Here is a 13080-nt window from a genome sequence, read left to right on the forward strand (position 1 = left end):
TATTTTTATTTCTACAATACATGGTTTTTCTCCCTGTGTAGACAAGGAGACACTGTTCTTCTCACATTATGTGTGTTATCCTTATTACACTGATGAGCAATGAAACAGTAATTCTGCTGCTGCTGCTTGACTTTTCTTATTTGAAATTACAAAAAGTTCTTTAAGAGTAGGGTCAACCTTAAGGGGAAAATGGCTTACCATGAGTCTACATGAAGGGGACTATATACTGTTCTCGGGGGTTCCATGGCCCTTCTCCATATGTATTAATAGAGGGGGAGGGACAGGGGGAGGGAGGGAGAGAGAGAAATGGCTTTCATCCTTGGGTACTCAAATTGTAACTTTCAGTTGATAACATGTGTCAGGCACCAACTTATCACCCTTCATGTAAAAGCACCCTAGAGGTATTTTGGGCTTTGAGTCTAAAAAAAAAAGGAGGGGAAGTAAAGAAGTGGGAAAAGAAAAGAGTGTCTGCTGCTCAATGCCAAATCTTTTAATTTTAGCTTTTTGTTGAGATGCATCTTTAAAAATGTGATTGATACAAGAAAATGAACTAAAACTTGACTACGTAACTCTGGGTGAGATTTCACCAGATTATTATTCTTAGTTGGAATTGGATAAATCTAAATCTGGGGAAGATTTCACTTTTTGTTTCTTAGCCTATTTTTTAACTTTCTCTTATAATACATTTAAAAAAAATTTTACACTATAAAATGAAAATTTTATTATTTGACCTCTAACAGTATATATATATATATACATACATATATATATAGTGTATATATATATTTAGTGTATATATATATATTTACTTCCATGCATAGTACTTTTGTATTTTTTAAGATTTATTTATTTATGCATACAGAATTGGGGTACAGGCTGGAGGTGCAGGGGCGGTGAGAGACAGTGGGGAGCAGAACAGGCAGATGGACGAAGTACACTGCTGAGGGGAGCAGCAGGCGGGTCAGGAGAAGTCTGCCACGCCATGTGGGTCACCTCCGGGGCTGGGATTGCACTCATGTTGAAGTGACTTTAGCTTCTTAGTGCTGTGCTTTAACCTGCTGTGCTGCCAGGGAGGGCCCCACACCATACTTCTTAAGACCTATATTTCTTATTTTCTTGAGCTATAAAAAAGTACAACTTTAAATTATGGTCTTTTAATTGCTATTCTGTATGTCTTTCTGTGATCTATCAGCACTTTCTCTTTTTTATCTTTAGGAACTAAAGCAAATTAGAGGGCAAGTTAGATCAATCCTGTCTCATTCTCACAGCTCTTTTCCACCTGCCTTTACTCATAACAGCGTCTCAAGTACTGCGGGAATGAGAGCAATTGCTTTCTGGATCATAATGAAATGTTAGCTGTGTCTTGGAACACTTACGCTTGAGACACATAAGTGGCCATGACATAGGGCTGTCAGGGACATAGGTAGGGTTGAGCCCTCATCTGTGACTGCATCTCTCTCCCCTCAGTCTAAGACTATCATACACTAGTGACAATAAACACATCTGCACAAACACAATGAGATCTTGGCTTCTGAATAAAATTCTACAATACTGGATTTTCTGTTTCAGAGACAGGAACACTCAGTGGGTGAGTGTAAAAAGTAAAGTCCCTTTACTTTTCCCCTTATGCTCCATGGTTTCATCTTCCTTCTCTTGTTTCCTATTGTTATCTTTACTCCTGAGAGACAAAGTGATAAAGTGGAAAGGATATGAGGCTGGAATTAAATCAATTGGGTACAAACCTGACTCAGCTCTCCCTTAACCGAGTGACTTTAAACCAAACCTCTGAATTTGTTCTGTCCTTAAAACAGGACTCTTCAGGTTTGCATGACAATATTTAAAAAGTAAAATCACTTAGTTATGAATGCAGCAAATATTCAATCTCCCTTCACCAAGCTGAAACTAGAAATTAAGATAATAAATTTTCACTAGGTTCTACCATTTCTCATTTGTTGAACAGAGAAGAAAGGCATCCAACCTTTGTAAAAGGGAATGTTTCTGTACATATGGGCAGAGAAACCTCAGGTGGAATTTGGCACCTCTTTTGAAACCAATGTGTGAATTTTATCTGATTTACTTATGGAGTACTTTCAAATATTTTGAAAATATTAAAAAAAAATTAACAGACAGGATAATAGCAAACTTCTCTCCTTCTACTGTAACAGACTATTTGACTCAAGCTGTGAAACAGTTATGATTTCCAAGAAATGTTTGTAATTTTCATCAATAGATATGGAGAATGTGGAAAGGTCAGACAATCTCATTCAACTATAGCCAATTTGGGAATAAAAAAGTTCTTGTTAAGGTATTTTTCTGTAGGTCATCTCTGAGATAGGGAACTCAGTACAGAAAATGTAGACTCTGAATTCTGGAAAAAAATTAACTTGACCATTTAAACTTTTATTATAATACAATGAAAAATCCTAAAATGTTCAAAAACACAAAGGGTTGAGTTTAATAATTTTTTAGGGAAAACAAAGAAAGGTAATAGTATGAGAGTTTTCCATTATAATGTTGTATGATGTTTGAAATACTTGGAAAGAAGAAAAGCGGAAGACAGTCTAAAAGCAAGTCTTTGAAGCATGCTGCTGAAAACAGGTAAACTTCAGCTTATGGGGAAACATGAGGATGAAAAATAGTGAGGTTCAGTAAAGTGTATACATTTTCCCATGACTTATTAAATGAAAATTGTGTTTAAAACACACACACAAAATTGTTCTAAAGAAAACTCTGGGACACAGTACTAACATACAGGTACTACAAATCCTCCCTGCAATAGCCAGTAACATTGGTTCTGTTTAATTTGCAATTCTCTTCAGAGTTTTCTTCAGAGCAAGTTTGACATCCTTGTTTCTTAGACTATAGATGAGAGGGTTCAACATGGGCACTATGTTGGTGTAAAATACTGAGAAAAACCTCCCCTGGCCCAAGGAGCCATCAGAAGAGGTCTTGAGATGAGTGAACATCCCAGAACCATAGAAAATGGCAACAGTCATGATGTGGGAACTGCAGGTGCTGAAGGCTTTGGACCAGCCCTGAGAGGATGACATGTGGAGGATATTGGAGAGGATCAGAGCATAAGAAATGAAAATAATGACGCTGGATATTATCACAACTGTGCTCACCAGAGTGGAGTCCACCAGCTCATTGACATAGGTGCTGCTGCAGGAGAGCTGCTGGAGAGGGAAGATGTCACACATGTAATGTCTGATGATGTTGGCGTCACAAAAGGTCAGTCTGACCATGTCCCCTGTGTGGACCATGGCGCCAGCAAACCCCATCACGTATGAACCCATCATCAGCAGAGCACAGACCTGAGGGGACATGGTGACTGTGTACATGAGGGGCTTGCAGATAGCCACGTAGCGGTCATAGGCCATGGCTGTCAGGACATAGCACTCAGAATGGACGAAGAAACAGAAAAAGAACAGCTGAGTCATGCATTCTGCAAAAGAGATGATGTTCTTCTCTAACACGAAGCTCATCAGCATCTTAGGGGTAATGATGAAAGCATGGCACAGGTCTATGAAGGACAGGTTGAGGATGAAAAAGTACATGGGTGTGTGAAGGTGGGAGTTGAGACATATTAGATTAATTAGGCAAAAATTTCCTACCACGGTGACCATATAGTTCAACAAGAAGAGGAGGAAGAAGGGCAGTTGGAGTTGAGGCTGGTCTGTGATTCCTACCAGGATGAACTCAGTCACTGAAGAGCCATTTTCCACAGCCATTATCTGCAGTGGTGAGATCTGTAAGGAGATGGGAGAAGAATTAGGGCAGGACTCTGTTCCTTAGTTGACTTGTGGAGATTGTGGAGCTGCAGAGGGATAGTGGGGTAGCGTTCTGGAAGAGCCAGAGCAAAGATTCCCTATGTTCAACCTCTCTCATCTGTCCATACCTTCCACATTTTTTAGATCTCAGCTCTGTCCCCTCACCTCCCCAAGCTGACACAACCAGGATGTCTTTCGTGTCTTTAATAGGTGCCCCAGGGTGTTGTCCATATTTCATAATTAAGAAGACAGAATCTTGAAAGGATTAATCAGTGTCTGAGGTGCTATAGCTGGTTAGCAAGGAGCCAAGACTTGTTTTTGGATGGATCGTTTCCAGTGTTATTTTCTGATGCTGACACAGTGCAGCTACTGTGACCCCTCTGTGTCCAGTGCTCAGCCCTCACTCTTCCTTCCACCCTTCTCACATCATTTTGGTTTTTCAAATATTTGTGAACATCCCCAATTTTACTGTCATTTTCTCCCTCCCCTTAATTTAATCTTACCCCAGGGTCCCTGTGAGTAGTTTAGGAAGGGCCGGTGCCTTTCCACACCTTTGCTGCAGTAATCCTGAGAATGAGAACATCAGAACAGAGAAGACCCAGCTTCCCAAATTCCTTCTACCAGAAGGAAGCAGAAGGAAAATTCCTTCACTTGCCAGACCTTCCTAGTCTTTTCTCTTCACTGTCCTGGAAGAACAAAAGGGTCAGGTTAAGGAGAAGCTAGCTCCTTATTTCTTTGTAGATTTACAAAAGACTTCAGGACAAGGCAGATGCCTGGGCTTTATTTATGTCTCTAAACTATCTATTGGATCATCGAGTTTTCCCCCAATTCTCTGGAGCTAACAACTTTTTTGCAAGCTCAGAAAATGAACCTCAGGATGAAAGTGTGTTGAGTTTCCTGAGGGAAGAAATTATTGAGTCTTTGTTTACATCCTTTGTCAAGGAGATAATATTTACTCCTTTGGGGCCTCATATTCTCCCTGGATTGGGTCTCACTAAAAATTATGAAACTTCATTGCAGGGAGGGAGTAGCTGCCTGTATTCATGGGTGTCCTCTATTGCTCTCTCTCAGTTCTTACTCCTCAAAGGAGAGTTGGGGGATAGTGTCACTTGCCCCTTCTAATACCTTTTTACATTTTATTGAGTTGATATAAATAAAATATGTCCTTGCATTCATCCTGTGTTTTAATGATGATAAAATGGTTTCTGAAGTCAAATTTTGAGAGTGTGAGTTCACATTCTTCCACTTACTCTGATATTTGATGAGGCCTCTTAGGAACCTCTTTGACAAGGCACCAATTCCATTCAGGAAGGCTCCATCCCTGTGAGTTAAGGAGCTAAGTGCTTCTCCAAAGCCCCATCTTCGAATTGGATTATTTTGTTTGAATAATACAATAAATTTGTGTTTAACTAGTAACATAAAATAGAATAAATAGCAACAAATGTAAATATCAGGAACAACTTTGTGATATAATTGTTTTCTGCGGATGGACTTTACCTTTGTCGAGAGGGAAAGTCTTCTTGAAAAAAACCAGCTGTGGGGAGCTTTGTCACCAAAAATCTGTTCTTTGGAATGCACCTTAGTTTTAGTCTGCTCTTATTCTGCACTTACTCTCCAGTCTATGCTGGGCATGGCCTGACACGGGTCAGGCCATTTCTCTTGCTTAGGGACTTTCTATCAAAATGGCAGAGACATTTTAGAACTGCAGTGTGATCTGATCCTCTTGCTCAATACTCTCTTTCTCTCTTACCTTCTTGGCCTTGGTGTAAGACTTGTTCCTGGCTTGAAGGCCTTTGTCCCCGACCCTTGTCCCTCTCCCTTTATCCTTCATAGATATTAACCACAATAAAGTCTTATAAGTCTAGTTCTTTCTAATCATCTGGCTTCTTGAGGAAGCTTAAGTAACAACTGACACACTGAGTTTAAAACTTGGTATGAAGTTTTGATCAAGATAGACAAATCATTGAACAGAATAAAAGATTCAGAAATAGGTCTTCATTTATGTAGTCAGTATATGTATATATTTTTTACCAATCAGTAAATTCACGAGGAAGTAAAATCTTTTAAGTAGTAGATACTGGAAATCTACCAATGTTTAGAAAATTGAATGTATTCAATCTGTTTAAAGTTTGCTGGAAAGAGCAGCTTATAAAAATTAATGTATTTTAATAATGAGTTGCAATTTTTATATGCAGAGTTATTTAAATACTTGGTTATAATTTTAGGAGGTTGGAAAGATACAAATATAAATTTTAAGCAAAATTCAAGTTTTTTTTTGTTTTGTTTAAACATTGCTGAGTCACCAGCACAACCTGGTGGCTGTTTAAGTGAACTGCTTGGTCCAGTGTTTTAACGTTAACTTCTGTTGAGTTTTATCGCCATCCTTGGTCCTTGCCCTGGTCTCTCTCTCTTTTTCTCTTAGTATTTAAAGTAAAATTAAAAATTTTCATAATTATCATAATTGAAAATGAGCCACAACTTTTTTGTAATTTTTATTTTGATTTATTTCTTAAGGATTATATTTTTATCTTTATTTGGCCTTAGGAGGTGAGGACTTGATACATCTGTGGTGGAGACCATATGCTTTCTTTTGTTTTTAATTGAGGCAACATTGGTTTATCATGAAAAATTAGAACATCTAAACAGATCAATAATCTAAAACTTTGCAACAAAGAAAAACCCAGGACCACATGGTTACATTGATTAATTTACTAAGCATTTATGAGGAATTAATGCCAACTTGTTTTAAGCTTCTCCAAAAGTTGAAGAGCTGTAGGTCAGAAGTACTTTTACACTGATTCCAGTTAAGGACATTACAAAAAAAAAAAAAAAAAGAAAACCACAGGTCAGTATATTGATAGAGATGACAACATCCTCAACAAAACTGTATCAAACTAAAATGAACGGCAAATTAAAGGGATCATGTATTATGATCAGGAGGATTTACCCCTTGTTAAAGATACTTGATCCCTTGTTAAAGATGCTTCTACACACATCAAGCAATAAATATGATATATCAGATTAATAAAGGTAAAGATAAAATTTATGGAATCATCTCAATAGATGAGAGAAAATGTCAGAGAATTTCAACAGTTCTCACAATTAAAAACAGGATGGGGGCACTGCAAAAGGATCATGAAGGGAACTTGGAATGGTGATGGAAACACTCTTGATCTTGATTATAGCTGTGGTTACATAACTGTATTAGTTTTTGAAAGCCATTGACCAGAACTCTTAAAATGGATGCATTTTATTGTATACAAATTATATCAAAATAAAATGAATTAAAAAAGAGAAAATTACAAGAAGGTTGTCTCAGTTTTTGTCTTTTGGCTACTGACCCTGAGACATTTTCTGTAAGTTAATCATACTTAGTTTTGCTATATAAGAACTTAGTAATTTTTTAATGATTACAGAAGTTTGAATAAATTTGTTTTGAAAACATGGAATACTACTCAGCTATAAAAGGCCTGGGTCATTTATAAGTGCGACCACTAGTATGCAATTAATTGAGGGCAGCATTGCTTAGTAAAAGAAGCCAATTCCAGAGAGGTTACATAGTGTGGGATTTCATCTGTTTTTTTTTTTTCCCCCGTAATTACTAGAAGGTAGATGTGGTGGGACAGGAAGGGTGTAAGTATGACATTGTAGTATAAGGGAGTTCTTTTATGGTGGTCTTGAGTTCTGCATCTTAAATTATGGGGGGGTTTACAAAAATCTATGCACTTACAAATGACAATAACACACAGTACATACGACATTGTTGAAAGCTGAGTAGTTACACCTATGTTCTGATAGTCTAATTAAGTTCATTGCCCCAATATCTATTTCTGGTTTTGCTACTGTATTAGTTGTTGAAGATGTCACTATGACAGGGACTGGGTTGATTTCAAGGGGTGATTTTTGCAGTTTCTGGTAGTCTTTAATAATTTCAAATTAACAAAATTAGTTCCATTCTCATAAGCATATCATAACTTAGCATATACCTGGAAGAATAGTCTTATTTTCTTGAAATAGAAGTTTATTAATAGTGATGTTGCCTAGAGATTTGTTTATTATGAGCAAAAGCATAGTCAGTTAAAATAACCTGAGGTGATTAAATTTTCATGAACTGGATCATTCTTATTAAATTTATAACACAATATCTGAAATCAGTGTAAAAGATATCCTTTTCATATCTATAACTCTTATAATTATTGACTAACTAAACAAAATCAAATATTAAAAAGTACATAATAAATAAAATTTATAAAATCTTTGTAAATCTTAATGAACTAATGTTATTTGGATTATAATTAGTGTGATTTGATGATAGCAATTATCTACATTTTGTAAAGGGCAGCATCTCTTATGCTTTGGAGAATATATAATCCTCAGTGGGACACTAACATTATTAGGATGTAAACACAGGCACCAACTTTCTCCTTCCACTGCTTATAATGATGGGATGGCCCCAGAGGAGACCTACATTGGATTTATAATAGTTTCAAAATAATAAAATCCTTCAGTAAATGCAGAGAGTGGGTAGCAAATCTTTTCCTTATTCCTCTCAGTAACTTTGTAGTAAGTTTGATTTGCACCTCAGAATGACTACTGGACCATTCAGATTGTGAATCTATGGTATGACTCTTTTTGCCAATAAATAGAGATGAATCATCTGTGACTCCATGTCATTAGCCTTGATAATGCCAAAGCCAGTTCTTCTAGTTCAGGGGAGGTGAAACAAGCATTGGTGAGGAGAGTGAGTTAATTAAGTCTCTATTTTTCTCTCCCTCTCTCTGTTCCTGTAAAGTGAGAAAAAATACTTATATTGAATAAGATCTCTAATGCATAGAGTTTTAATTCTTCTAGCTGTATATTTCTGTGCTGACATCCTCCTCCGTCTAGTAGCACATAGCTGTTGACTACCAAGTCCAAGTGCTACATTTAGAGATTTTTCTTTATGATTTTAATTGAAATATGCTACTTGTATAGACTATTTTATCTGCTGTATATTTGGGGCATATTTTCACAAACTTGACAGCTTAATCAGCACCCAAACTAGCTTTTTTTTTTTTGTAAGTCATCCTGCAAAATACAGGAAAGCACCCTCAACTTCCTTATTCACTTTCTGCCCAACTGGATAGAATAGAGGAAAGAATGAGTGCCAGTGCTGGAGTGCACAGTTCATTGTAAATCTCAGAATACCAAGGCTCTCCTCATTGTTACCAATTAATGACTCTGTGGAATCTTGTAGGAAGGTATCAGAAAGCTGATTAAGGATTCACTTCTTGGGAGAGAGTATTAGAGAGAGTTTCTCTACCCTGGAGAAATCCTGCCTTTCTTGATGCATATCACAGAGCAACTGAAGTTTCTGGTGGGGTAATAGGAACAGGATTGGGAATAAGGAAGGAAAGAAACATATGAATGCAGGAAACACGTATCCTTACTATTGAAGCTCATTAGCAGGTAGTCTTGATCCTCAGTACTCCATCCTTCTCTTGTAGTACAGACAGGATAAAGTTTTTTGTTACCTGCAGCTCATGCAGACAAAAGACAGAGTGGCAGGTAGATATGTTGGGACGAATATGTGATTTTACAATCAGACCCATGAAGCAAAGGAAAACTTGCTGAATTCTACCTGTCTGAGTACCTGCTCATAACTGAGAGTTTGTAAGGGGAGACCTGGGTTCTCTATTAATGAAATTTTCTTCTGTTCTCACAGATGTATGAAGATGAATATGCTGGCTAGAAATGACTCTTTAGTGACTGAATTTATTATTGCTGGATTAACAAACCGTCCCGAGCTCCAGCAGCCTCTCTTCTATCTGTTTCTAATGATCTACATCGTCACCGTGGTGGGCAACCTTGGCTTGATCATCCTTATTGGTCTAAATTCTCACCTCCACACCCCCATGTACTATTTCCTTTTCAATCTGTCTTTCATTGATCTCTGCTACTCTTCTACTTTCACTCCAAAGATGTTGCTGAACTTTGTATCAAAGAAGAATATAATTTCCTATGTTGGATGCATGACTCAGTTGTTTTTTTTTCTCTTCTTTGTCATCTCTGAGTGCTATATGTTGACTTCAATGGCCTATGATCGCTATGTGGCCATCTGTAACCCATTGCTGTATAAGGTCACCGTGTCCCATCAGGTCTGTTCTCTGCTAAGTTTTGCTGCATATGCAATGGGATTTGCTGGAGCCACTGCCCACACAGGATGTATGCTTAGACTAACCTTCTGTGATGCAAATGTCATCAATCATTACCTCTGTGACATCCTCCCCCTCCTCCAACTCTCCTGTACCAGCACTTATGTCAATGAGGTAGTAATTCTTATTGTTGTGGGCATTAATATCACAGTACCCAGTGTTACCATCCTGATTTCTTATGTCTTCATCCTCACTAGCATTCTTCATATCAAATCCACTAAGGGCAGGTCCAAAGCCTTTAGTACCTGTAGTTCCCACATCATTGCTATTTCTCTCTTTTTTGGTTCAGCAGCATTTATGTATCTCAAATATTCTTCTCCTGGATCTATGGAACAGGGAAAAGTTTCTTCAGTTTTTTACACTAATGTGGGACCCATGCTGAACCCTCTGATCTACAGTTTAAGGAATAAGGATGTCAAGGTTGCACTGAAGAAAACCCTGCTTCAAATTCAGAGGAGAAACATATTCTAATTAGGAATTAAAATGTAAAGCAATTTACTTTTTCCTTTAATTTTTTATTACTGTGTTTCAAGAATTAAATTTGTTCCAAGCCATGTTAATTTGAACAGGATGTGTTATATGTGTTTAAAAGAGTTGATCTTGTGTTTTTTTTGGCTTCTGTATCTATCACCTCCTTCTTGCACATGTTTTCCACAGTCCTAATACCATGCTCACAGAGGGGCTTTCCCTCAACTTTTACAGTCCTTTTGTCTGTTGGACTATTTGCCAGTCCATTGTCATTTTTGGTTCTTCATTGTTGATATATTTTTTAAGTGTTTGTTTTTTTCCTCAGGTGTAGTCACCATAGAGTTTCCATCACCATCAAATATCACCATAGTCTCTTCTGCTTTCCCTCCCTCTTTTTGATCCCTCTGAATATATACCACACTGTCTTGATCCAGTAATCTATTTTTGGGCATTTGAGTTGTTTCCTAGTCTTAACTATTATAAATAGTGCTGCAATAAGCATTGGGTTACAGGTATTCTTTTGAATTAGTGATTTTGTGATACCAGCTATTTGAAAAGAGTTAATAATTGTTATTATAATTTTGTTATTTTTCATTTTAGGAGAATACTGTACATACTATTAGGAGAAATTATTAATGTTTCCTTTCATATTTTTGTTTTAATTCTTCAATGAGGCTTATTATAAAAAAGATATGCACCTTAAGCATAGTGAACTATATTCCAAGCTACATTTTGTTAATGGGCAGAAACTTTTTCTCACCAATAAGACAAAAACATTTAAAAAAATTTTTATTTTATAACAGTTTATTTTTACATCATTTTGTATGTTTTTTTTTTTCCATCTCAATTGCAATCCCCGCGGGTTTCCCATCACCAAGTCACTCATGTGCCATCACCAAAATCCAGTGCACTTCCCTCCACCCCCATTTTTGATCCCATTCCCCACTCCACCCCCGCAAAATGTAAGACAAAAACATTTTTATCAACACTTTAATATAACTTCCACATTTCTCTAATGCTTTCCATGTCAGTATGTTTATATCGTCAAATATAGTGGGAGGTCAAGAAGTATAATTAGGTCATCTTGGTTTTAAATATCATAACTTTAGTATTATAAATAATAATACGATAATAAATCAGAACTTTTAAGTTAATTTCTTTTGGGAAGGGAGCTTTGGAAGTCATAGTATGCTGCTGATCAGCTCCTCTCGAAGAGATCTGCTATTGGTAAGGTTGTTGGCTGAAAGTCTACTCCTTTGTTTCCACCAACATGTTCAGAGAGAGTCCTTGCTTACTCTGAGATGTCCCCAGGCAGTGATCTAGGCCCTGTATCAAATTAGTCCTGGTCTATTGTAGTGACCTCTTCAGATAGACATTCTTTGCTGAGAGATTTTCTCTCATTTTAACTAGGATTTTTTTACACTTGTGCTGTGGTCTGAGATTTTCCTACTCAAAACTTCCTGCTATCCTTTCTTAGGTATAGGATGTTCACCCTGGATTCTAGAATTTATTCCTGACTCCCAATCCTTCCCATTTTATCCTTTATAGGTATTCACCACAGTAAATGACTTGCAGGTCTAATGATTTCTTACCCTCAGGAGGAGAGGGTAAGTGGGAGGGTGAAGGGCCCCAATTTACAGCTAGATACAACCTTCTCTAACTGTGAAAAGTTAATTTGTTCTTTTTCTTTTCTCCATCAATAAAGACCTGCTTGACTAAATGTATTGAACTCTAAGGAATGTAGCCTGTAACCAACACTAATTCTTGGTAAACAACTCTTGGCATCCTATACCCCTGTCTACTTTTTGTCCTTTAAAAAAATCCCTTAAAACATCAGTGGGATGCTCTTTGGGCTAATACCTGACTTTAAGCTCCTTGCTATAAATTTAGACACCAAAATAACCTCATAAATAATTTTAATTTGTACTTACTAAACTTCACGTCACTGTGATGTAAAGTTCTATGCGTTTTGAGATATGTATAATGTCCACCATGACAGTATCGCATAAAATAGTTTCACTGTACTAAGAGAAATCCAAATATTTCTCTTATTCATCCCTCTTCCTTCAGAAAACTTGACAGTATTCTTACTGTCTCTATAGTTTTACCTTTTTCAAAATGGCATACAATTGGAAACATCTACTGTCTAGTCTTTTCAGTCTAGCTTTCTCACTTAACAATGTGTAAGGCTCTTACATATCTTTCATAGTTTAGTAATTTATTTCTTTTTATTATTTAATAATACTATGTGGATACACAAGTTTATTCATTCCCCTTTTGAAAAATGTTTCACTTTCAGTTTTTCACAATCACGAATAAAGCTTCTGTGAACACTCAGCAGCAGGGTTGTTGTATAGACATTAATTTTTTTCAAAGATTTATTTATTTATGCTTAGAGAACTGGGGTACAGGCCAGATGTGTGGTGGGTGAGAGGATTCACCAGAGACAGAGTGGGGAGCAGAACAGGCAGACTGACAAAGTAAACTGCCGAGGGGAACAGTGGGCGGGTCAGGATAAGTCTGCCACACCATGTGTGTCAGCTCCCTGGCTGGGATCGAACTCATGCTGCAGTGGCTTTGGAGAGCTTCATAATGGCAGTGCTTGAAACCCATTGCACCACCAGGGAGACCAGGGAGAGCCTGAAAAA

At 37.2% G+C, this 13080-nt stretch overlaps 2 protein-coding genes across 2 annotated transcripts; one reads left to right on the forward strand and one right to left on the reverse strand.

Moving 5' to 3' along the window:
- Positions 1–2798: 2798 nt before the first annotated feature.
- LOC101623354 (olfactory receptor 143-like) lies at positions 2799–3731 on the reverse strand. Its single transcript, XM_004688790.2, has one exon. The coding sequence runs from the start codon at positions 3729–3731 to the stop codon at positions 2799–2801; it is 933 nt and encodes a 310-aa protein (XP_004688847.1).
- A 5747-nt stretch (positions 3732–9478) lies between these two features.
- On the forward strand, positions 9479–10435 carry LOC101630909 (olfactory receptor 8B3). The gene has a single exon (XM_004689143.1). The coding sequence runs from the start codon at positions 9479–9481 to the stop codon at positions 10433–10435; it is 957 nt and encodes a 318-aa protein (XP_004689200.1).
- Positions 10436–13080: the final 2645 nt, after the last annotated feature.

This window comes from Condylura cristata, unplaced genomic scaffold (assembly GCF_000260355.1).
Source record: "Condylura cristata isolate star-nosed mole 26May11 unplaced genomic scaffold, ConCri1.0 scaffold00025, whole genome shotgun sequence".
Classification (NCBI taxonomy): Eukaryota; Metazoa; Chordata; class Mammalia; order Eulipotyphla; family Talpidae; genus Condylura; species Condylura cristata.

Coding starts and splice junctions, on each gene's coding strand:
- LOC101623354 (XM_004688790.2), bottom strand. CDS start 3,731: ATGGCTGTGGAAAATGGCTCTTCAGTGACTGAGTTCATCCTGGTAGGA.
- LOC101630909 (XM_004689143.1), top strand. CDS start 9,479: ATGAAGATGAATATGCTGGCTAGAAATGACTCTTTAGTGACTGAATTT.